This window comes from Poromitra crassiceps, assembly GCF_964638095.1.
Source record: "Poromitra crassiceps genome assembly, chromosome: 1".
In the NCBI taxonomy this organism is placed as follows: Eukaryota; Metazoa; Chordata; class Actinopteri; order Beryciformes; family Melamphaidae; genus Poromitra; species Poromitra crassiceps.
The window spans coordinates 14,924,967-14,951,787 of record NC_139623.1 but is presented as its reverse complement, the minus strand read 5'-3'; the positions used below and the strand labels follow the sequence as shown (position 1 = coordinate 14,951,787).

The 26,821-nt window shown below is 45.3% G+C and overlaps 1 protein-coding gene across 1 annotated transcript in view; it reads right to left on the bottom strand.

Annotated features, from left to right (window-relative positions):
• The window catches only part of LOC310773856 (uncharacterized protein), a gene marked incomplete at both ends in the record, with an annotated part of 46,074 nt that overhangs the window by 15,294 nt on the left and 3,959 nt on the right, over positions 1-26,821 (bottom strand). Inside the window, 8 exons of the mRNA XM_083633842.1 lie at positions 3,776-6,145; positions 6,724-6,888; positions 9,899-10,139; positions 10,263-10,409; positions 10,656-10,874; positions 14,327-14,488; positions 15,140-15,362; positions 16,243-16,449. Of these exons, the coding sequence (XP_083489968.1) occupies positions 3,776-6,145; positions 6,724-6,888; positions 9,899-10,139; positions 10,263-10,409; positions 10,656-10,874; positions 14,327-14,488; positions 15,140-15,362; positions 16,243-16,449 (3,734 nt within the window). The remainder of the gene's footprint in view (positions 1-3,775; positions 6,146-6,723; positions 6,889-9,898; positions 10,140-10,262; positions 10,410-10,655; positions 10,875-14,326; positions 14,489-15,139; positions 15,363-16,242; positions 16,450-26,821) is intronic.

The window sequence follows — 26,821 nt, the reverse complement described above, 5'->3', positions numbered from 1 at the left end:
AAAGGCTTGTTATTGGTTATAATAGTTGTGGAGTTCAGTCAGAATCAAAATAAAAATCGGTAACATCATAGCTATAACAGTGGGTTTTTGTAGTTACAAAAAACAAGTAAAATTTTCCCAAACTGATGCAATAGTACTGACACCACCACAGATAACCTATAGAATGTGTGAGAAACATTGAATTACAAAGTTACACTGCTGCCAGGTAATCAGGTACAGATTTACGGTAATGGCTAAGGTGATCAAGTCCCTACTCATCAATATTTGAGTTTGGGGGTATGGTGGTGCAGTGGTAAGCGCTGTCGCCTCACAGCTAGAAGGTCCTGGGTTCAATACCCACCTGGGACGCTGTGAGCACTGAAGGAGTGCATGCCCGTCCGCATGTCCTCGAGTGCCCGCAGCCCGGGTGGGGTCGTCAAAAGGGCCTTTCTGTGTGGAGTTTGCTTCCCCTGTCAGGTGAAAAGAAGCAGCCGGCTACTGCCCATGTCTCGGAGGAAGCATGGAGCCAGTTTCGGCTCTCCCCAGATCGGCAGAGGGTGGAGCAGCAACCAGGATAAATAAATTAAAATTAGCACTAACGGGAGATAAAAATGGGATAAAAAATCAAATCAATATTTGAGTTTGAGTCGAGTCACAAGTCATCAATATTGGGTATTACAACACTGCTATATACATACATCCTGCCACTGAACATACATACATGCACTGGGCACACACACACACACACACACACACACACACACACACACACACACACACACACACACACACACACACACACACACACACACACACACACACACACACATACACACACACACACACAGAGCACGTGCCTGAAAATCACACTCAACAAACTGATATCTAAATCTGCTTTATTCTTACAACCAGATATACACCACCACTACCATCATCATAATCATAATCGTCGTTATCATTATCAGCATTATCAGTTTTCATAATAATCATCCAGGACCCTCATTTTAAAATCATTATCAGCTACAGTATAGTTCATTCTGATCCAAAGCTAAAGCTGTGATAAATAAAAAATAAAACATTTGGTCCTTAAATATAGTCTAGGCAACATGGTATCAGGGGTTAAGACAGGAATGCATGGTTGCTACCCACACAAAACATCAAATATCACAGACATGGCATTAAAGACGGTGCCAGTGCACGCTGCACGGCAAAAAATATATTAAGGCAGTTCACCTTAAAAACATAAGTCTCCTTGCTGCCTTAAAATTCTGAGTTGACTGAAGTAGTACTGAATAGTTAGGTCAAAGATCATTCGTTAGTTGTATCTATCTAATGTAGAAAAGCTTATTGTGTGAACTTAAGACAATAGGTTCAATGACCTTCACGATGATCCGTGATCCGTGTTTCCAAGTTGAATGCATTAATTGATTAACTGAAATCCAGTGTTATTTATTTTTCCCACAAGGTTTACTAGGTTTGAGATAGAGTTCCTCTTGTATCACATTATTACTACACAGTTCATCATATAGTATGCAGCTGCAATACACTTACTGGATTATACTTGCCATGTGCATCAGAGAGAAACTTGATTGTGAATTCCCAGATACATAGATAAGATAGACAGTATCCTGTTTTTTCTATTATCAGAAATTGACCTATATCCACCAAACATACAAGTCTCTATCCTGTAACTTCATCATCTGTCTACTAAAGAAAGGAAACTCTGTCTATAATATACTGTATGTACAGTATGCGAGTATGTGAGTGCATCTGAGTATATACTTCGCATATCTGGAGAACCGTTCGTCCAATCTACTTCACACTTGGTGGCTGTATTGTGGACCCACAGTCCAGTCGTCAGATTAAAACATTGGCATTGTACGTTTTTAGGATCCACAGAAATGTAACATAATACATTTCTGAACAAAAATGTGTAGCATTTTTGCATTTCTAGATACATGAATAATTAAAGTTATACGTGGTGACCTCCAGACTCTATGACGAGAGTCTGAGGTTTAAGAGGTCAAAGCCGTGGCCGTGGCATTCCTGATTTGTAACTCTCGTCATGAGAGAGCTGGTTCGGATTCCGACCCAAACCATAAGCCTAACCCCAACCAAGTTGCTCTTGTTGCTTAGAGCCAACCGTTGTTCTACTTGCCTAAACCCAACCAAGATGTTTTACTTGCCTAAACTTAACCGGCGATTTCGAGACGTGGGTCCCGCGACGCGGTAGCCGAGGCTCCGGTTACCCTCAGATCAAATAAACACAGACACTCGGTGGCTACACCGGGGTGGGGGCAAGAGAGGGGCTTACATGTAACCAGGAAGAGCCCGTGTCTGTGCTGGAGGACTGATAGGTTCTTAATTTACATTTTCATAGAACGAGATGTCCATAAGTTATATTTCCGTGGATTGTAGAAACGTACGATGCAGAGATTTTATCCTGGCGATTGGGTTGGGATGCGCAGTGTTGGATTTGGTGCAAATTGGACACGTCCAATATTAATAAACTTTGAATAAACAAGCGAACAGCGCTCTATGAAGCAGTGGGGCGAACGGGCACTAACAGTGTCGAGTTTAGTGAATGCTTCATAAGGTGTTCTTTCAACTCATAATTTTAAGTCACAAGATGTTAACTCATGATTTTAAGTAATGAAGCTCATAACTAGAACTTTTAAGTTGAAATTGGCAAACACATCTATATACATTGTGTAAATGGATAACGATTAGTTGATTTCACTAAATATCACTGTGAGTTTTTATAGTGGGAGGGAGGGGAGGATAAATTGACCACGAGGCAAGGAGTGTACAAAGTGCAGAGAGGGAGAGTCTGTGAGCGTCAAAGAAACAGTTAACAACCAAAGCTCTGGCGTCAGATGAAAGGGGGGTGAGAGATGAAAGACATAGAGGCACAGGGGTGAGGAAGTACACACAGACTGAGAGGCACGTATTTACAGGGACAGAGGTGGAACCAAGCCACAGTGTACAGGGGGAGCAGTATTATGTGTCGCACAAAAACATAATTCAATTTACAGAATTTCTCAGTGTGAACACGAAGGTTTAAGAGTTTCGTCTTGCTCCAAAACTAAACACCACACACCTGGGACAATAAAACTACCAGTGGACTGCTCCTAATTATTCAAATCTATATGGCTATCAACTTGACAGTAATTGTTCAATTCTATATCCTTATGTTTAGTATTCTGATGAGAAAATACTACACTTTGGTGACAAATGGGAGTCAAGGGGGAGGTGGAGCTGGAAACCAGGAAGTGCCTTTTCTATTGCCTGCATTTGAAACTGACATTAGGCCTTCTTCCTAACAGCAGCAAGATGGTTATATTCCCATCCTTATTTTTGTCTAGAGTGTATTGCTGTTTCCATTGCCAAGCAAACGGAGACTTTTGACATCCACAATTTTACTCTCTGATATTGCTTCCATCCCATTCTATACTATGTTACATTTCTGCTTCAGCTCCCATGCCCCGCTCCAACAGTCACTAACACAGATATGTTGTATACATTTGGATGTTCACTTTGATTCTACCCAAGCTCGCCGCAATCGACAGACCTATAAAGTCTTTCAGTTTTGCTTGAGTGATGGCTTCGTTGAAAATCACTTTAACACCTGATGTTCTAAGACAATCACATCCTAGAGTGAATGCAAACATGTAAGGATCCACATGAGATAATGGTGGCCTATCATGGGATGTGTGGTGCCATCGCTGACACAACTCGCCCACAAAACACATCCGTCGTTCCGTAAGATTCTCTTCCTCAGGGCCTTATTTCTTACATGTTGGCACTGCAGGCAGTTTGTGTCTTAGTCCCTCTGAGTCTTTTCTGGCCAGGGGCAGCTGAGGGTCCTTCTTGCCCCCCTGCGGGGAGGCGGTGTTGGCAGGGGCGGCGGTGGGGCAAGCTGTCTGGGGAAGGGGTGCAGCTGGGGCTGACTGGGCGTGTGGAAGTGTGGATGCCTGAGAGGTCTGGGCAGGGCTAGAGGGTGCGTTGAGTTTTGAGGAGTGCGTAGGGGCAGCTGTCGTGGTTGGCGGCTGTTTTGGGGAATGAGCAGAGGTAGGTGGGATAGTGGGAGCGGTGTTGGAGGAGGCGGTGGGGTTCAGGGAGAGGGTTGTTGAGGCTGAGCTTGATGCTGGGGTTGGTTTGGTGGAATGGGTGGGAGTAACAACAGGAGGGCTTTGTTTTACAGGATGCACTGAGAAAGTGATTTTGGTGGGAGGAGTAGAACTAGTGGGTGCTGGGACAGGAGTTGTGGTTTGGATAGGGGTAAAAGACGTGGCCTGTTTCGTGGTGAGGGTCGAGATGGGAGTGGGGCCTCTGGCTGAGCTGGAGACAGAGGGATGCATGGGGAATGGGGTCTGGGATTTACTGGGGGAGGGAGGTGCGGGAGTAATATGAGCCGGGACGAGGCTCTGAGTGAGAACCGGTGAGGTAACAAAGATAGGAGAAGGGATGGGGGTGAGGGTCTGCGTTGGCGTTTGGGAGGGAGTAGGGGTGCGGGTGCGGGTCTGGGTGGGAGTCCGTGTTGGAGAGTGGATAGGGGACGGTGCGGGGCTTAGGCCAGACAAGGGAGAAGCCGAGGGAGGTGTGTTGGAGGGCTTGGCTCTGGGACTCTGGGGATGGGTTGGGGAAGAGGTGACAGAAGAGGAGGGAGGAGAGGAAGAGGTGAGAGAGGCCTTGGGCCCAAAGGTCTGAGGTAGCGGGACAGGGGTAGACACAGAGGACAGAGGGGGCGTGGAGGACGGAGAGGGAGAGGAGGAGCGAGAGGGGGATGTAGGGATCGGTTTCGGGCGAGGCATCTGGGAGAGCACGGGGGTAGGAGAAGATGGGGTGGGTGCGGGTGAGGGGGTGGCAGAGAAGAGGGGAGTATGCTTAGGACAGGAAGAGGAGGGCGGGGAAACTAGTGAAGGGGGTATGTGTGTAGCTGCTGCTGGGGATACAGACTGTGTGTATGTGGCTGTGGGTGCAGAGATAGCCTGTGCTACAGTGGACTGAAGCATGGCTGCTGCTTGTGTTTGTGTATTAAATGGTGGCATTGGTACCGGCTGAAGCAGAGCATTACAATTAGAGGTCAACATGCCCGCGCTCCCTCCCCTGGCCAACTGCCCTGCCAGGAAGGGAGCCGACAGCAAATTACCACCAGAGGCCTTGCGATGGAGAGGCGGGTGAGGCTGCACTCCAGCCCAAGAGCGGTGAGGCAAAGTGGGCTGTGAGGCGGACAGCAGCCTGGCCTCCTGGGTAAGTCGGCCCAGCGCAGGGAGACCTTGTGAACTGCCTCCTCCATGACGTAACAGAGCCTCCTTCGCCCCCGGCTGGCTCGACCCAGAGCTGTGGCCATCTGACAGGGCACCAGAGGCAGTGGAGGGGTTGGTGGTGGGTACCTTGTGGAGGGGTGGAGTTGTGGACCCTCCTGCCATGGGGGTTCCAGGTAATCCGACAATCACTGAAGGATGATCAGATGGGAGACGGAGACTGTAATGAAGGGTCCTTCCTAGTTGGACAGAGGCTGGGACAGAAGAGGCTGGGGTGGGTGGGGTTTTAGCAATAGGTGGTGCTATCAGTCCCCCAGGAGGGCACATGGGGGAGACAGGAAATCCCCCTCTGGGGGACAAGCCGCCCATCCCTCCCACTCCCATCATTCCAATGAGAGAGCTCACAGAGGGACGCAGCGGCTGTAACACAGGGGCCCGTGGAGGAGACAGAGGGAAAGAGGAGGAGGGAGAAGGAGAGATCAGAGGGGAGGGCAGGAATATGGCACCTGCAAGTGCATGCTGCTGCTGTAACTGCTGTAGCTGCTGCTGCTGCTGCTGCTGGTGCATGAGGGCGATGGCTACATTCGTGGTAGCGGCTGCAGCCTGCAGGGGGGCGTGGACCAGCGGTGCCCAGATCACAGGCCGGGGCCTCGGAGACACTGTGCCACTTCCTCCCATGGCCCCGCCCCTTCCTGCGGCAGCGGCTGCAATGGCCTCCTGCATGGCCGGCATGCTGTCATGTTTGACGATCTGCTGCACCAGCATGCTATCACAGGAGCCCAGACCGCTCATTGCCAGGCCTCCTCCTGCGCCTGGACCCCCTCCACCCCGACGACCCATACTGCCCCCCATGGAACCACCCTGGGATGACTTCCGAAGCAGCATGGAGTTCTTCCTGCCTATAGAGGTGAAAGCAAAGAGACAATTATGAGGGGAAATAATCCACAGGGTCATTTATCTTCTGAAATATGAAGTGCGAAAACAAGTTCAAGAAATGAAAGGTGTGAAAGAGTGACACGCTTTCACTTAGATCGAGGGAAAAGTTGACTACTGGATGAACCACAAACGACCCAGGTTTTGGCCTCAAGGTGTTTCTGTTCTTTGCTCCTGAATGTCTCTCATCCTTGAATTATTTCAGTATTTCTTTCCTTCAGTTTGTTTTCAAAGATCATTCCTGACCTTTCAGCTGAGGACACGGCACAAAACGCCTTAGAAATACCGCTAAATTGGGTGGAAAATCACAGGTATGTGGCAAGGTCATTGAACAAAGCCCTATAGAATCAAAAAGCTGAATAGGGAAAAAAAGCAAGTCATCACACAGACAGACAGACAGACAGACAGACAGACAGACAGACAGACAGACAGACAGACAGACAGACACACAGACACACACACACACACACACACACACACACACACACACACACACAAAGATAGAAGGAGGAATGGATGAGTCAATCAGAATTCAACACCTTACCAATACGGTCCAATCGGTCGACAGCTACAGTTTCAAAGGCCCGACGCATCATGGGGTGTTCCTCCAGCACCTCATTGAAGTTGTCCACACTGAGGGAGTACAGACGACAATACGTATCCGCACGGACACTGGCCGTCCTCCGCCCACGAGTCAACAAGCAGATCTCTGAAAGTGGGATGGGGGAGACATTGGAAGGAGGGAACGGGGAAAAGAGAAGGAAAGAGAATTGTCAGGGAAAACAAGAAAAGTTGCAAAAGAAACATATCGTATTTCCTTAAATATTGGTCCAGGCCTTTATTTACCTCAACTGCAGAGGGTACCAGGCTTATATTAGAGACAGGCTTTTATTTCCAATTCCCTCTGTTTGATAAGTATATTTGCTCATAAAAATCTGCTTCTGTTCAGGTTTGTTACAGCCATTTTTATCACTGCAATGCATTACCGATAATTACGGTAATTGGTGACAGGCATGCTCCAAAGACCTCCGCTGGCTGAGCCATCTTGTGACATACTGCCATCTTGTGGCACTTGTATGTTACTAGTTACTACAAACTACAGTTAAATGATATAACATGCACCAGGATTTTACTGTATTCACAATTGTTTCTTCCTTGGTTTTCCCCCCTCCCTGTATTTGGGGCCGGCCTTTATTTGTTCGTGTTGACCACGCCCCCGGCCATAATCGTAGACCTGACTACCGCCCCTATTAGACGAAATACTGTAGGGTGCATTTATTCAGTGGAATGTGATCACATTAGCACTGTACCAGTGCTGGAGAAAGGTATGGCTCAACCTACTATCATTCTGGTATAGGGGAAAAATGCTCTGCCATGTTTGCATTTCTTTAAACCAATCACAATCGTCTTGAGTGCACAGGATGCAGCAATTCGCTTGTTAAGCTGTGACATATTAACCTGACGCTGCCAGATGGACGGTATAGCTCCACATAGTTTCACTAAACCAGTCGATCTGGGAATGCAGTAACCAGACCCGCTGACGGAGGCGGGCACTTTTTCCAAGCTACTTGGCAGGTGATTGGATGACCCATCTGTCTATCACCGCTGGTGGGTGTTAACTTCAACCAATCAGATCGCCGAAGGTGCCTGTGCCTGATCTCCGTGGTATTCATTGATTGAGTCCTCACGGTCGTAAAGTCACCTTCGAAGCATTTAGTTAGATTATAACGAACTAGTTGTGTGGCTTAGCCTTCCCAAATGTTGAGGGTCGTTTTTTAGAATTTAATACATAGAATTGGGAACGTTACATTCAATTTCATTCAGACTGCCTGTCACTTCCGCAGCGGCAGCCATGTTGACGAGTGAAAAGAACTACAAAGACCATGTACCCACTACTTGCCCAGACGAGCCTGAGCCCGCTACGGCTGCCGCTGATTCGTCGGGCCGGCATGGTTCGACCAATCATCTTAACTCATTGAGTGCCAGCCACTTTTGGAGAACGGACGCTCCCAGTGCCAGAGTTTCAGAGCGTTTTCAGTGATTTCTTGAGGCCCACAGAATATTGTGTGATATTACTATGTAAACACCGAACACGCACAAAGAACGATGAGACTCTCTTCTATCATCTGCAAAAAAAAGTTTATTGATACCATTTTCCGTTCTTTAGTTATGAGCCGGAGAAGATAGGCTGTTTTGAGCAAAAAGACAGGTTTCAAATTATAAGCTGAGATATTCAGCCTTTTGTGAAATGAAGCATTTCAAGCACATTCACTGACTCTAGCTAATATTTTCTGATGTAGTGACGTGGTGTAGTTGTGTGGTGCCTGCGTGCCCCACCCCCCTCTCCCCCCCTCAGCTGCAAACTCCTCCCCACACTAACACACAGCCTACACGCACCCAGTCTATTTTCGGAGCGCTTCGTTTTTGTGCGCCGGGCGGCTCCCAGCGCGACACGGAAATGCCAAACCGGACTGCAGGGAAAGGTTTGGCCCTTCGGCGTCGGGTGCTGCCTTTCTGGCGGGTAATCGTGTGGAGAAACTATATGCAGACAGACAGACAGAGGCAGAGGAGCTCAGTTGTGGGCGCGGATTGACTGCGGTTCGCAGACAACGCCAGCTGCAGACAGAGCAATCTATATGGCTCTGGCTGCAGCATGCATCGGTTTCTCTTTGATCACGGCTTTTTCCTCCTGTTTTCCGGACCTTTCTGTAATCTGGAGAGCACTGTCGCCACCTAATGAGTCCGTAAAATAGGTTATACACCTTCAATAGCTCCCATATTTGTACAGGAGATGCCTGAGGCTTTGATCCACGTCCCACCGTCAAAAAACGCAATTGACGAACATACTCGTCCTTGGCACTCTACGTTACTAAACGAAATGACGAACATACTCGTCCATGGCACTCAATGAGTTAACTGCCTGTGCATGACAAGATGGATACGTCGAGAGAATCTCTTTTGATCTCGCAAGGTTATCCATCTTGCAAGCAAGGTTAGTGACGTATGACCTCCCAACAATACTACTTCCGGGTACAAGCGGCAAGCGGCCAAGCCTCTCTGCGTAGTCAATATGCCGCAGTGCTGTGTCCTTCGTTGTTGGAATAGATCCGATACTAAAAAAATGATTCAACTGTCATTCTACCACTTTCCCTTGCGATGAGAAAGAGAAGAGGAAATGGCTGCAGTTATTAAGGTACGTTACAATTCGGAGAAAGTACGTAGAAAAACTAAGTTTGGTGCTAAGTCTAAACAGATTATCTATAAAAAGTTATGTTAAGTTAAAAATTTTTTTATAAAAAGATATCTAAAAAGATTCACGGGATCCGCCATAGTTGTTTTGAATGAGGCGAATGAGGAGCGGTGCCGCTTGGCCCCGGAGGTGACGCGGGGTGAACATCTTTACCAAATGGCTACATCCGTGCAAAAGAAAACGCCACATAAAACAGTAAAAAAAAGAAAAGTCCATTTTCACTTGCGTGTAGGTTGCTAGCTCAGAGGTTGTTGTTGTTTCACGTAGCTACGTGGACTTTGAAAACACACAGATACTGGAACCGGAAGGGGATGAGAATTCAGAGAATTCAGATTGAAATGGATGGCACCAATGGCAGAGCTCATAGCAGCAAGCTACCATCACCCTCACCTCCAACATCCCAAGTATCTTCCTCCCTTCATCACTTCCACCTCTTCCTACCCCCCTAGCCATCTCCGTACTTCCTCACCTCCAAAGTATGAGCCATCGCTCAGCTTGGTCGCGTTGTTGCCACGGGCCAGCACACTGACCCGTCCGTGTTGGATGAAGTACATCTTCCGTCCGACCGTTCCCTCACGGATGATGAAGTCTGCAGGCTGGAACACTTCAAAGCGGAGCTTGGTCAGCACGGCCGTCACAAAGTTGGGATCGGCGTTGGCGAACAGCGGCATGTTAGCCACCAGGCTACGGCAGTTAAAGCTGACAATCTCCTAGATGGAGAGAGAGAAGAGATAAAGAAAGCATGGCAGGGGAGATAGAGAGGCTGTTTTGGAAGCTTGAGGGAAGCACAGGCTGTGTTATGGGTGTTTTGTGGGTGTTGGTGAAGTTATTACCTCTTTAAGTGGCTCGCTGAGCTCTGCCAGGATGTTCTCCTCATCAAACATTTTCCCCTGGAAGCGATGTTCATAGTACTCATGGATCTTTTGACGTACATCTGCAGGGAGCTTATGGAAGGACATGTACTGCTCCACCTGCTTGTACTGCAATAACACACCAGCACGCACACACACACACACATACACACACAGGTGAGGAATCTGCAAGGAAACATTCAGCACATGCACTTTTCCGATGCCTATGAGTAAAGAAGCTCTATCTCCACAGCCATACATACTGCACAATTGATTTGGTCAGAAATGGATTGAATGAACGAACAAACGGAGGTTAATGGTTGTGAGGAACAGAAGGATGAAGCAATGGACAGGGGAGCGTTGTTTTTTGGTTACCTTTTCCTGGTACTGTCGTCGGGAGGAGTCGAGGGATTGGATGAGCGCGGTGGCGTGGCCGATGAACATGGCGTAGCAGGTAGCACCCACGATCATACTGAGCATGGTGAGCCACACGTCAGTCATGCCTTCTGGAGCCTGGGCCCCGTACCCAATACACAACATGTGACTCATGGCCTTGAACAGAGCATACGAGTACTGCACTCCCCAAGTGTCATTCTACAGTGGCAGAGAGAGAGAGAGAGAGAGAAAGGGGTGACATAAGAGTGAAAGAAGGTTTGAGTGACAAAGCAACTGTTATTTTTGTAGTGAGGTTCCCTGCCATCATTCCAGAGGCTCTTAGCCGCAACACTTCAGAAAATACAACGGAGACCATGGGCCCTATCATCGTCCAGGCGCTATCGTTTGAGCACCTCTTACTGTATGCCATCTTCCCTGCGTCTTATGCTATCGTCTGCCTCCACCATCCAGTTTTACGCCGGGATCTAAGCGCAGACACAGGTGTAGGCGTGGTCCAGGCGTGTCCGTGCAAAATACTGGCCTTTTATGCTATCATCTGCCTCCCGCAAGTGTCATTTTGCATTCTGGCGAAGATACCATCGCCAGGTTCCGAGCGTAAACACAGGTTTGGGCGTCGCCCATGCCAAACCAGGCGTGTCCGTGCAAAATGCTTGCCGCAAAGTCCTTGCGTGCACGCAATTTTAAGACCACCTAATAATAATAATAACAATAATAAACATGGGTTTTTTATAGCGCTTTTCAAGGACTCAAAGACGCTTTACAAAAAGAAACACTAAAGGGGCAGGGACGACGTAAATGCAACAGACAATGGACAAACACGACACAGGCACACAGGGATAGGCAGGGGGAGCTAGGAGAAGGCAGAGGAGAAGAGATGGGTTTTGAGACGGGATTGGAAGACAGTGAGGGAGTCTGATTCTGTAATGTCTGGGGGGAGAGAGTTCCAGAGCTTGGGAGCTGCCCTGGAGAAGGCTCTGTCGCCGAAACTGCGGAGGTTGGATCTGGGGGTGGAGAGAAGGCCGGCAGAGGTGGATCGGAGGGAATGGGAGGGTTGGTAGGGGGAGAGGAGGTTGGTGAGATATGGGGGGGCCAGTTGGTGGAGAGCTTTGTATGTGCTGACGAGGATTTTGTAGGTGATCCGGGAGGAGATGGGAAGCCAGTGGAGTTGTTGAAGGACTGGGGTGATGTGGTGCCAGGATTTGGTGTGGGTGAGGAGACGGGCGGCTGCGTTTTGGAACAGATAGTAATAGCAGTAATAATAGCAATAATAAAAGCAGGTCTTAAACAGCTCTTAGCCCTAAAAACCCCACTGCGTCTATGAGCGCACCAGTATTCTCTGCGCACTGCAGGAAATCCTGGCTTGGATACATTACGCACGGCATGGATGTCCCTCTCTCTCCAAAACATCACACACTCTCCCCCCTCTTCAGAATGCCACGTTGATTTTCAACTATAGCCTACATTGCAGACAACACACACACACCTTGATTTAAAAATGAGAATTCCTTTGTCATGGTTACATAATTCCTGACCATACAGGTCTGTGGTGTTAGTTGTACAACAGTAGATTACTTTTGAGGAAGTTGGAGTGCCGGCCAGTATACAGTAACCTCTTTCCCTGCAATTGCACGCATGCAAGACCACGCTTCTCCACAGCGCGGATGGCGTGACCGCAGTCAATAGCTTAACCCGAGTGGGCAATTCTGATATAGGCTATTGGAATAGGCTGGAATTTAATTCTCACACATCCCTACCCTATTAAAGAAACACATATTTTTACATGTGTATGTTATAGCCTACAGTATATGAATGAAAAACATCTAATTACAGTAAGTGCACGCTTTGGAACATATAACACCATGGGTATATCCACTGCGTAACTGCGCAGCATCCCTTTGATGTGTTTCAAATGGAATATCGTTCCATCAGCACCAACTTTCGACGATAGAGCCCTATAACTTTTAACAGCTGAGGGACTGGAAATTACTTTGAGGTCTGCCAGGAAATATAAAACAAGATTAACCAGAACCAAGATGATGAAATGAAAAAAAAGATTTTATTGAACAATATTCGACAAGACTACAAATAAAATGGCTAGTGTCTGATTGTATATCTTCTCGGGTGTGTGTGTGTGTGTGTGTGTGTGTGTGTGTGTGTGTGTGTGTGTGTGTGTGTGTGTGTGTTTGTTTACTTAAGCCAAAATTGGGGATAGGCAGATTAAGATTTAAGAAGGACGGCTTGTGCAATTGGGGGTAAAAGCAGTGTCCCGAATTGGTTTTTAACAATTCGTGTTTGTGCGCGTGCATTCGCATATGTCTTAAGTTGTGTGTGAGTGAGTCCAATTATATCCCTGCTCAGATGGTCCAGTGGACCATGGGGGGGAGTTTCTCTGGGGAAGATCCCAGCATCAGCCACCCTTGCAACAGTCGCCAAGGCAACCACTGAGACATGAGTCAGCTATTCACAGACACGGCTGTGTTATCTGTGTGTCGGTGTCCATGTCTGTGTGTTTGCACGCACGTAATAAAATCCCCAGTAAATCCCTAGGCTGATTGTTTGCGGGTCCAGATCTCTACCTAATCTCTTTCCACATTTTTAATTGGAGAATCCATTATTGTGATGATGATAGTCATTCTTATTCCAATTGGACATGTTGCTGCATGAGCCAATTAACACAGACGGAGAGCGAACAATGTCAGACTAGAAGATAAACACCCTCACTCTGCACACGCGTGTATGCACTCACTCACTCACTCACTCACTCACTCACTCACTCACTCACGCACGCACACACAAACACCCACAACCTGTCCATACTGAATCTGTGGTGTTATACAAGATATTCATATAATATACAGTATATACATATGAAAAGCTGAGATATGCCTTTGTCTTTCATGTGAACAGATTCAAAGCCATGCTCTCTGTCTTTTGTTGTTGAACACACTAGTACAATGAAACATACTTAGCCTACATACAGTTACATACAGTCTTAAATGCTGTGTCGGGGGCGCGCTTTCAGCAATGAACAGAACAAAACAAACATAAAAACCGGCACTAACGATCAAACTATTCTTATTTAATAAGAGCAAACAAAGAAATGTAAATGTTTCGTATGATGATGACTCATGGCTGAAACGCGTTCTTTGTTTGCCCTTATTACATAATGTGACTAATGAGTACCGGTTTTTATGCTTGTTCTGACATGCTTGCATAAAACCATGAGTAAATCATTTGACATTTTCGTCAATGAAAAAAACTAGACAAAAATGTCAGGGATGGACGAATTGGGATCCCATCAGAAGAGAAGATCCAATAAGAAGAGAAGAATAAGTTATACAGTTAAATCTGTGTCTGTATTGCACATTCTCATTCCATAATAAGAGATTAGTAGATCTTTCCAATGAGTTTGGAAATTCTAGAGAAACATTTAAATAATGCATTATTACACTTTAACTACACCTGTTAGATTTTAGTCGACTAAATCTAGCATAGATTTAGATGACTAAACCTTTATGATATTTAGTCAACTAAAACTAGACTAAAACTAACACATTTCAGAAGACTGAACTAAATGGCATTTTAGTCAAAAGACGACTAAGTCAAAACGACTGTCAAAATGATCACTGGACTGCTGGTCAGTGACTTACCACCATGTTGTTCTTGGAGACCCAGCAGTCTGGAGGGAACTCCTGCAGCATGGGCACCAGGAACTGGAGGCAGCCGTCCCAGTGGCACAGCAGCAGCATCATACCGATCAGGTTGACAATCCTCACCATGGCACTGGCCAGGTCATAGGTCATGTGGAAGATCTGAGGAGGAGGAGAGGGGAAGAGGAGGAGAAAGATATGGAGAGAAGGGGAGCACATAAATGAAAGGGGGGAGAGAGGGTCAATGAGGATTTAACTTTTGATATGTTTGGTTTTGAGACTGCTAGATTGTACCCAATCTCGGAACCCAGAGTCTATCAGTCTGACAAGTAACAACTAATAGATTCTGTGGGTGATGACCGATATTTTGAGGTTTCTGTAGTAGCACAGTCCGATGGCGTCTCATATGCAGATATGTGTTTAGAGAAATGAGCCGAAATGTAAACACCTACAAAAAGTATCGAGCGATCAACTCCACCTCCAACTTGCTAATCGGACTGTAAACAATGACGGAAGAGGAAGGCGTGGCCCAGATAGCCGCTCTACACCAGAAACCCCAAAATAGTCTATTAGTCTGATGACTAAATAGACTCAACATAACTGAAGTGAGGGATTTCATTTAAAAATTCTAAATATCCATTTTGGTAAAAAATTGGCTGCCGGAAATTTATCAGGACATTTTTCACAAACGGAAGTGATTCTCCCCCAAAAACATAACTTACAATGAGCTTAGAACTAACTCATTCAAATGAATATCACTTTCCCTTCTGCTCCGTTCTCTGTCCCCCAGCCTCTGTTCCTGCTCTTCCTCACCTCCTCCCATTGGTGGATGTAGCGGATGAGTCTGGACAGGCGGAGGAGGCGAAGCAGGCTCAGGATCTTGGTGAAGCGCACGATGCGCAGCGCCCTGGCTGTCCTGTAGACCTCCGAGTCCAGACGGGCCTCCAGATCCACCATCAGGAAGATGTAGTCCACTGGGATGGATGACACAAAGTCCACCAGGAACCAGCTCTTCAGGTAACGCTGGCGGATTGCTCTGCATTAGAGCAGCATGGGAGAACAATCACATTCCTAATTTGGTCGTTTGCATACTATCTCTGTGCAAGTGAATCCAATATTTGCATGGCATTTAAGTCCCCTCATTAATATTCTGGAGAAGCAGAACTGGAAAGAGAACAAACGCTTTGCTACTGTCTGCGTTTCACCTTTGCACACCTCACACATGGATCTGTTTGAGCACACACCCAGCAGCAGATGGCCAGGAGAATGAAACTAAATGATGGCAGTAGTGCTGGTGTTTTGACTAGACACAAACACACGCACGCACGCACACACACACACACACACACACACACACACACACACACACACACACACACACACACACACACACACACACACACACACACACACACACACACACACACACAATTGCCTCCCTCAACATCTAAGAATAACATACATACATTACAAGTAGTGGAAGTAACTAATTACATTTACTCACGGTTATTGTGTGTACTTTTTTGAGTATTTTTGAAAGGCAGTAATTTTGCTACTTTTTAAAATGACATCAGTTACAGGGTGCAAATTCTGTGGCTCTCCATAAGCAACAGAAAATCAGTCAGCAAAAAAGAGAAGAGTAATCTGGCGTTTGCTTGTGCACTTTATTTTGTAGTTTCTAATTTATTATTAAATTAGAATCTAGTTTGAACTGTGCCCTCTCCTCATTTTAGAATTGCATGGGAAAGATTACATCTCTCATTGTACTTTTTACTTTTACTTCAGTCAATTTTCACACCAGTACTTTTACTTCTACTTACCGGTAAGTAATATATCAGCAAAGTAACAGTACTTCTAGTTGAGTAGGGCATTCTAGTATACGCTGTCCACCACTGTACATGACACATGTTACTCACCTGGGGTCCAGCAGTATCTCAGTACTGTCTTCCTTGACTATGCCGGTTCTGAAGTTGAGAACCAGGTCAACCAAAAAGAGAGTGTCAGAGACCACGTTGAAAATTATCCATGGGGGAGTATTCTCGTCCTTGAAGAAAGTGATGCCTACTGGCAGTATGATCAGGTTCCCCATCATCAACAGTAACATCAACAGGTCCCAGTAGAATCTAGACAAAGGAGAAGGGAAGGGGGGGGGGCAACCGTCAGTATCCTTCATGATAATCAAATCTATGCCATTTTGCATGCTAGAGCAGGGGTGGCCAGACAGGAGTCACGGGCCTAAAATACTATTAAGCGCTGCATTGTTCAACCAGTTACACTGTGCCTTCAAAAATTCCTTTTCCACCTATTACAATGGGTAATTCTGTATCTTTTCACATTTTCTTTTCAATTTATATGCCAAAAGGTTAAGACAGATATCATTTCAGCAAAATACGGTATAAAAAATCTTCACAGAAACAGTCCAAAATTAGTCTCACTTGCCAGACTTCCCTCCCTTCCGGGAGAGAGTCTGGCAGTGTAGATCTCCACTCTGGACTTGCGGGGGGGGGGGGGGGGGGGGGGCAGAGGGGTGTGCTCTGTTTGGTTTAACCTGTCTTGCTTCACAGACTGTCTCCCTACAATGGGGGATCCAATCGTTTTCAGCGTGTAGCAACGAGCTAGCATTGTTGATGTTGTTTCACAGCGGCGCTGGCATTTGAGATCGACAGATTTGTCATGGAGGGAGCGGAAAGGAAATCCATATATGGTCGCAGCCGGTCAGTCAGAGCGGGTCGGAGCAAATGGCAGAGCTTGCAGGGACGGAAAGGGATTTTCTTCTGCTGCCGACTGAAATGGTCGCCACCAATGGCAGAGCTTATAGCAGCAGCAAAATAGACCAGGCCAGGGTACTGAAGTCTAACCCTTTTAGCCTTTTAAACCAAAAAGGAAAAATTGGCCCGCGAGTCATAGTTGGCCACCCCTGTCAGCTAGAGTGTATACCTGGATGATTTAACTTGTGTTTGATGTATTGAAATGTAAAAAGGGTAGGTATACATAAGCTACGGCTTCAGCCTACACATTTTCGGTCCCCTTATTGTATAATACATTATTACTGCAGCGGTCCCCTTATTGTATAATGTACATTATTACTGCAGTGCATTTATGTGAAACTGACAAATGGACCGAAATAAATTACTACTATTACTATTACTATGTAGCCTTATCATTCATAAGGATGAATAGTCATGCTATTCTGATGCTTGAGCTGAAAGTGATGAAAGGATAGAGAAAGAGGGGGGTCAATCATCTGCTGGAGCTGAAAGTGATGAAAAGATGGAGAAAGAGGCGGGCTAATCATCTGGAGACACTTTCACTCATCTCTCTGTGTCTTTTCATCATAATCCCTTGATCCATAATATTTTCAATCTTCAGAACCCATATCCCTGTCTCTTCCGCCCCCCCCCCCCCCTCCTCTCTCTCTCTCTCTCTTTCTCTTCCTCTCTCTTTCTGGGCTAGGATACCCAAGCTCTATAATCGATTGCTATTTAGCGCTAAGGTAGACACAACCTCATGGGGTGACGCTACAGTAGCACTAGCTTGATGAAGATAATCAGAACTGTCCCCCCCCCCCACACACACACACTCACTCACACACACACACACACACACACACACACACACACACACACTTCTCACTGACTTTCTCACATATGCAGACAGGTCACTTGGCAATCACTGGCATTACATAGGGATAAATTGACATCACCACAGACATCCTGTAGACACACAGGGAAACTGTTATATGTCCCGACCTTGAGGAAAAATGCCTGTGCTCTGTGCTCTGATGTTAGGGAATCATTCTGTAAATCACATCATAACACACTTCCATGCCCATGTCTATCAATGGTGTCTCTATATTACAGATAATCCAAAGTCGTTATAATGCTATGACGACCTGATGAAGGGTGTGTAGGCAAAACGTCTGTCTGTTTTGTGGTGATAATGATGCTGGCCTTTGCTTCATATGCAGTTTATCCTTTTTGGAGATTACGTAGATTTATCCTTGCAATGATTGTTTTCATATTATGGGATGTGTATGACGTCCTTCTCGGTATCTGGTGCGATGCCTCCATGACACACACACACACACACACACACACACACACACACAGAACACACACAGAACACCCCACTATCACACTGCTGCTACGCATACAGATTTCCACTCGGTTAATCAGCCTCTAGCACAAAAACAAACGAAGGTTATTTCACTTCAACAGTGCACGCAATCATGTCATTTCACTTCAACAGTGCATACAATCACTATTAATTTGTTCCCACTAACTTTTCTTAACATCTACGGTCCGAATATAGATGATGATACAGTAAAGATGAATTTCTTTAAGAAAGTTTTTGATTTACTCCCCAACACCAACGATTCGAATATAATAATTGGCGGCGACCTGAACTGCTACCTAGATCTGTATTTAGATAGACTGTCCCCACCCCGCCCGCCCCCCCGCATCTCATCAGTACAGGTCCTGAACAATTTGGTTAAATCTAGGAATTTAGTGGACATTTGGAGGATTCAGCATCCTACCAACAAAGAATATTCGGTAACACTTTCTATGAAGCCGATGTCTATAATGCATTATAAAACGGCTCTCTCAAATCAAGCAATCTGATTGGTTCACAGCCATTGTATAAATCCAATAACCCACTCCAATAACCCATGGCCATGGGTTATTGGTTGCCATGGCAACTCTCTTACTAAAAGCCTTTGGTTACCTCAAAAAAAACAAATGGCGGAGACAGCTGTCAGATCCTTGTGAATTGATCTTCGCTTATAACTTTACTAATACTTCGCAGAAAATTATGTTTTGTACAAGAATAGATGCAGGCTAATGTCTTCTTTGCAAAAAAAAGGCTGTTAACCCCGCATTTAACCCCGCATTTAACCCCGTAACGTTAGTTGGTGTCGGGCTTTGCAGAAAGCACTCAGCTTCTCAGCAAGCGCTGAGAATGCAGCGCTGCGCTCGAGCTGCCTGTCGGGCTTTCCAGAAAGCTCTCAGCTTCTCAGCAAGCGCCAGGATTGGCCAATGTCAACTTCAGTCTCCAGAACGATCCAATCAAATCACCCGCACGTCTATCTTCTTGCTAGAGGTCCCGCCTTACAGTAGTGTTTCAACTGACTCTATCAGAATACCATGCCAGTCGGACTTATAGTATTATTATTATATTTATATTATCATACTTGGAAACCGTTTTATAAAAGCAATATAGCACTCGAGCAGCGTGTGTTGTGGCATATATCCCGCTGATCAACTGATCAGCGGGATATATTTGCCACAACACACTAGCTCTCATGCTATATTGCTTAATTATAAGCATACTTATAATGCCTTATAATGCGCTTATAATGCTGGATAACTATAGTTATAAGCACTCATAAATATTCATAATGCTTTATAACTATAATCATAACACATTATAAAGCATCTTATAATCACATATAAAGTCAAGTGTTATAATGCACTATAAGTGCGGGTCCCTCAAGGATGTTTTTTTCTCCATGGATCATAATGCAAGTAAAGTGCAAGTAAAGTAAAGTGAAAAATATTTCAGCCCGATCACACGTAAAACGGCATAGCTGTGGCCGGCCAAAATTCTTGAAACAAACAGACAGACAGACAGACAGACAGACAGACAGACAGACAGACAGACAGACAGACAGACAGACAGACAGATGGTCAAACAGAGTCCACATTGCCAAATTTATAGATATAGATAAGGAAATTTGTATATATAAAAAATAAAAAATGTTTGATTAACAAGTGACTCCTTTCAAAAAGTTTCAACTTTCAACTTTTAAGAGATAAGGGCATTTATAAATAATAATAATAATAATTATTATTATTATTAAATTAAATTATCTTTGATCAACAAGCGACTCCTTAATTATTTTCCCAACTTTCAAACTTTAACCATTTGTAACAATAATAACAATAATAATGCAAATAAAAATTAATTGTTTGATCAACAAGTGACTCATAAGAAGTAAGGGAATAAAAAAAATAAAGTTTGATGAACAAGTGACTTTCAAAGAGATGAGGGACACCCTACCCCCTTATAATCACATTATAATGCATTATAACGATGATTATAATGCCTTATAAAAGGAATATAATGCATTATAACTGTAGGGATTATAATGCATTGTGATCCATGTGGGGGAAAAAATCCATGAATGACCCGCAGTTATAATGTATTATAACACTTGACTTTATAAGTGATTATAAGATGCTTTATAGTGTGTTATGATTATAGTTATAAAGCATTATGAATAGTTATGAGTGCTTATAATTATAGTTATACAGCATTATAAGCGCATTATAAGTATGCTTATAATGCGTTATAGACATGAGCTTCATAGAAAGTGTTACAGAATATTCATTTTACTCCCATGTCCACAAATCTTACAGTAGAATAGACTACTTTTTAATAGATTCTCAATTAATCTCCCACGTCACCAATATGAAATACCAGAACATATTGATTTCCGACCATAGCCCTTTGATAATGTCTCTAAATCTCTCTCTTCCCAAACAAACTTACTCTTGGCATTTCAACCCCTCCTTGCTCCCTGAAGGGACATTTATAGAATATATTACCACCAAATTAAAACACTTTATGGAATCCAATGATAACAGTGAAGTATCAGACTCCACACTATGGGAAACATTGAAGGTTGTCATTCATGGGGATATAATCTCATACAAATCTGCGACCAAGAAAGAAAGGGGGAGGTGGCTATTGGAGATTGAGAATGCTCTTCCCGCCCTTGAAGCAGCATACCAAGTCTCAAAATCTTCTGATGATTATAATAAGATATTAAAGCTAAAGTTGAATATAATTGCATCCTGGGTGGTCAAATAAACAGTCTCCTTTTAAAACTGAGACAAAAGCAATTCGAATTGGGAGATAAGCCAGACAGCTTAAGGGTGCACAGGCTTCCAGGTCAATCCTCTCCATTAAATCAAAGAGGAGCACCCTGTTGACTAACCCCAAAGCCATAAATGACCGCTGAGGGAGTTTTAGAGTGAACTGTACTCATCTAGGTGTGATGCCACCCAATCTGATCTGAATGACTTTTTTGACCCTCTTGAAACACCCAAACTCAGTGACGCTGCCAGAGAGGACTTAGACTGGGGCTGGGCCCGATGGATTTGGTCCTGAATTTTATAAGAAATTCTGTGACGTTCTCGCCCCACTCCTCCTCAGAATGACATCTAGCTCTAAGAAAGACAAAGTCTTCCCTAAAACACTGTATGAAGCTAACATCTCTCTCATTTAAAAAAAAAAGGGGAAGGAGGAAGTAGCCCCAGCCAGCTACAGACCCATAGCACTCCAAAATGTTGACAGAAAGGTAATCACTAAAACGCGGGCTACCCACCTAAATAGTGAAAAAGGAGGGAGACACGCACATCCAAAACCCAAAGTTGGGGCAGGTGCTGAGCTGAACTAGAACAATGAGACAAAAAGAATAAAAACTACTCGCACACCGCAGAGCTCCTTTTCTCCAGCTTTATTTGTTGTAACGCGTTTCGAGCTACATGCTCTTCATCAGATGAAGAGCATGAATTCTGGGCTAAAATATTTGATTGGTACTCTAGGCCTACAACACAACCCTACAGCCGGAGGCAGAACTCACCATCTTTGGCTGCTCAGAGTCCTCTTTAAACTTCCATAGAGCTGTGCAACAGTCTCTGACACTGGGGACCCCTGTTGCCAAGAGACTAATTATGAAGGAGTGGAAGTCCTCCTCTCCACCCTCTTTTCGGGTATGGCTGATGGACATGATTTCTGTTATACAGATGGAGACCCGAAACACCTAACGACCCCAGATAACATCACTGATGACGCGTCCCAGCGCATGCGGCAGTAGTGTATTTGAGAATATAGAATTCTGGCTTGCCTCTGGCCAGTGACACTTAGGAAAGACTAGGTGACAACCAAGTATAGTTTGGTGACGAGCTGGAGAGACAGTTGACGGCCGGAGAGACGGCAACCGGTACGGGATGGGATTAGCACCCCATCTTGGCTCTCTCGTGAGGGAGAAATCCATAAACGCTACGGATTAGCCTCCTGAAAATCTGCGCAAAGATCGGCGCGGCCTGGGGTCCTCCAGGCTAGAGCGAGGTGCTCGACGCAGGTAAATGACGTGCAGCGCACAGGCCCTCTTGAGGCGTCCTTGAGGCATCCTCTCAGCCTCTGGATTGCCTTTGCCACGGGAGGGTCTGGTGAGACGAAGGAGGAGCACGGCCGGGAGTAATCCCACAGAGCCTAGATCCTCCATGCACCGAAGGGCCAATACTGCGGCGTAGCACTAGCTCTATTGCAGCGGATTGGGCGTTCTCGCTTACCCCTCCCGCGGGCAACGTTGCAGACAGAGTAGTAAGGCTGATCCGTGAGCGGCTTCTGGGACGCGAGTCGGGGTCTTAATTGGCCTCGGCTGGGTCTACTGGGCGAGGGTGTATGATGTTGACAGACCGGAAACACCTAACGACCCCAGATAACATCACTGATGACGCGTCCCAGCGCATGCGGCAGTAGTGTATTTGAGAATATAGAATTCTGGCTTGCCTCTGGCCAGTGACACTTAGGAAAGACTAGGTGACAACCAAGTATAGTTTGGTGACGAGCTGGAGAGACAGTTGACGGCCGGAGAGACGGCAACCGGTACGGGATGGGATTAGCACCCCATCTTGGCTCTCGTGAGGGAGAAATCCATAAACGCTACGGATTAGCCTCCTGAAAATCTGCGCAAAGATCGGCGCGGCCTGGGGTCCTCCAGGCTAGAGCGAGGTGCTCGACGCAGGTAAATGACGTGCAGCGCACAGGCCCTCTTGAGGCGTCCTTGAGGCATCCTCTCAGCCTCTGGATTGCCTTTGCCACGGGAGGGTCTGGTGAGACGAAGGAGGAGCACGGCCGGGAGTAATCCCACAGAGCCTAGATCCTCCATGCACCGAAGGGCCAATACTGCGGCGTAGCACTAGCTCTATTGCAGCGGATTGGGCGTTCTCGCTTACCCCTCCCGCGGGCAACGTTGCAGACAGAGTAGTAAGGCTGATCCGTGAGCGGCTTCTGGGACGCGAGTCGGGGTCTTAATTGGCCTCGGCTGGGTCTACTGGGCGAGGGTGTATGATGTTGACAGACCCGAAACACCTAACGACCCCAGATAACATCACTGATGACGCGTCCCAGCGCATGCGGCAGTAGTGTATTTGAGAATATAGAGAGACTCAGGTCCCTGAGAACCAACTCGCTTGGGAGGTTCTCAACTCTGGGAAACCGTTTCTGGCCCACTTTGATGAGGTTAAGAATGACAGGTGACTGAGGTTGGGGGTGATGGTTGGCTTGCCCGGCTGGTGTCTTGTGGACCCCTTGCGTGAGATCCCAAGCACTTTATCTATTACATACATAAGCGCCTTGAGCAGCTGGTAGCACCACATTGCAATGTTAATGTATGATGTATGTTTTTTCCTTTTTCCCTGTGTCTGCGCCTGTCTGTCTTGTATTGTCAACAGTGCATGCAATCATGTTATGTCACTTCAACAGTGCATGCAATCATGTTATGTCACTTCAACAGTGCATGCAATCATGTTATGTCACTTCAACAGTGCATGCAATCAAGTTATGTCACTTCAACAGTGCATGCAATCATGTTATGTCACTTCAACAGTGCACGCAATCAAGTTATGTCACTTCAACAGTGCATGCAATCATGTTATGTCACTTCAACAGTGCACGCAATCAAGTTATGTCACTTCAACAGTGCACGCAATCATGTTATGTCACTTCAACAGTGCACGCAATCAAGTTATGTCACTTCAACAGTGCACGCAATCATGTTATGTCACTTCAACAGTGCATGCAATCATGTTATGTCACTTCAACAGTGCATGCAATCAAGTTATGTCACTTCAACAGTGCATGCAATCATGTTATGTCACTTCAACAGTGCATGCAATCATGTTATGTCACTTCAACAGTGCACGCAATCATGTTATGTCACTTCAACAGTGCATGCAATCATGTTATGTCACTTCAACAGTGCATGCAATCATGTTATGTCACTTCAACAGTGCACGCAATCATGTTATGTCACTTCAACAGTGCACGCAATCAAGTTATGTCACTTCAACAGTGCACGCAATCATGTTATTTCACTTCAACAGTGCACGCAATCATGTTATGTCACTTCAACAGTGCACGCAATCAAGTTATGTCACTTCAACAGTGCACGCAATCATGTTATGTCACTTCAACAGTGCATGCAATCATGTTATGTCACTTCAACAGTGCATGCAATCAAGTTATGTCACTTCAACAGTGCATGCAATCAAGTTATGTCACTTCAACAGTGCATGCAATCATGTTATGTCACTTCAACAGTGCATGCAATCATGTTATGTCACTTCAACAGTGCACGCAATCATGTTATGTCACTTCAACAGTGCACGCAATCATGTTATGTCACTTCAACAGTGCACGCAATCAAGTTATGTCACTTCAACAGTGCATGCAATCATGTTATGTCACTTCAACAGTGCACGCAATCATGTTATGTCACTTCAACAGTGCACGCAATCATGTTATGTCACTTCAACAGTGCACGCAATCAAGTTATGTCACTTCAACAGTGCACGCAATCATGTTATGTCACTTCAACAGTGCATGCAATCATGTTATGTCACTTCAACAGTGCATGCAATCAAGTTATGTCACTTCAACAGTGCATGCAATCAAGTTATGTCACTTCAACAGTGCATGCAATCATGTTATGTCACTTCAACAGTGCATGCAATCATGTTATGTCACTTCAACAGTGCACGCAATCATGTTATGTCACTTCAACAGTGCACGCAATCATGTTATGTCACTTCAACAGTGCACGCAATCAAGTTATGTCACTTCAACAGTGCATGCAATCAAGTTATGTCACTTCAACAGTGCATGCAATCATGTTATGTCACTTCAACAGTGCATGCAATCAAGTTATGTCACTTCAACAGTGCACGCAATCATGTTATGTCACTTCAACAGTGCACGCAATCATGTTATGTCACTTCAACAGTGCATGCAATCATGTTATGTCACTTCAACAGTGCACGCAATCATGTTATGTCACTTCAACAGTGCATGCAATCATGTTATGTCACTTCAACAGTGCACGCAATCATGTTATGTCACTTCAACAGTGCACGCAATCAAGTTATGTCACTTCAACAGTGCATGCAATCAAGTTATGTCACTTCAACAGTGCATGCAATCATGTTATGTCACTTCAACAGTGCATGCAATCATGTTATGTCACTTCAACAGTGCACGCAATCATGTTATGTCACTTCAACAGTGCACGCAATCATGTTATGTCACTTCAACAGTGCACGCAATCAAGTTATGTCACTTCAACAGTGCATGCAATCAAGTTATGTCACTTCAACAGTGCATGCAATCATGTTATGTCACTTCAACAGTGCATGCAATCAAGTTATGTCACTTCAACAGTGCACGCAATCATGTTATGTCACTTCAACAGTGCACGCAATCATGTTATGTCACTTCAACAGTGCATGCAATCATGTTATGTCACTTCAACAGTGCACGCAATCATGTTATGTCACTTCAACAGTGCATGCAATCATGTTATGTCACTTCAACAGTGCACGCAATCATGTTATGTCACTTCAACAGTGCACGCAATCAAGTTATGTCACTTCAACAGTGCATGCAATCAAGTTATGTCACTTCAACAGTGCATGCAATCAAGTTATGTCACTTCAACAGTGCACGCAATCAAGTTATGTCACTTCAACAGTGCATGCAATCATGTTATGTCACTTCAACAGTGCATGCAATCATGTTATGTCACTTCAACAGTGCACGCAATCAAGTTATGTCACTTCAACAGTGCCCGCAATCATGTTTGAGCTTTCTGAGTGATGTACATGTAATACAGGACATTGGATATGCCACTGCACATTAATCAACCTCTGTGTATTCGTTTTCTTTAGTTCTTCTGACTGGGATGTGACAGCCAGTGTTGTAGTCAAGTCATTATATCTCGAATTCAAGTCGAGTCTCGAGTCCCCAGTCTTCACGTCCGAGTCCAAGTCCAAGTCACCAAAGAAGTCCCCGTTACCTGAGTCCGAGTGCGAAAGAGTCTAGAGTTACTGAACATGAGCGTGAATTCACATGTGGGTGGAACACATGTGCCTGCCCTTGCACAAAATTTAATAACACGATATTAATAGCTGTCAATATCTCTTGCCGAATTATTATGGCTTATTACAAAAAACTATTAAAAAAAATCTTTATCAATTAACAAAGCCTGAGTCCTTGTCTTCAACTTCCAAGTCCAAATATATGAATGTTCGAGTCCAAGTCCAAGTCATCAGTGTTCAGGTCCAAGTCGAGTCCTGAAAATGTGTCCGACTCGATTCAACTCCTCACTACAACACTGGTGGCAGCTGATACAAGCTCATCTTTATACCA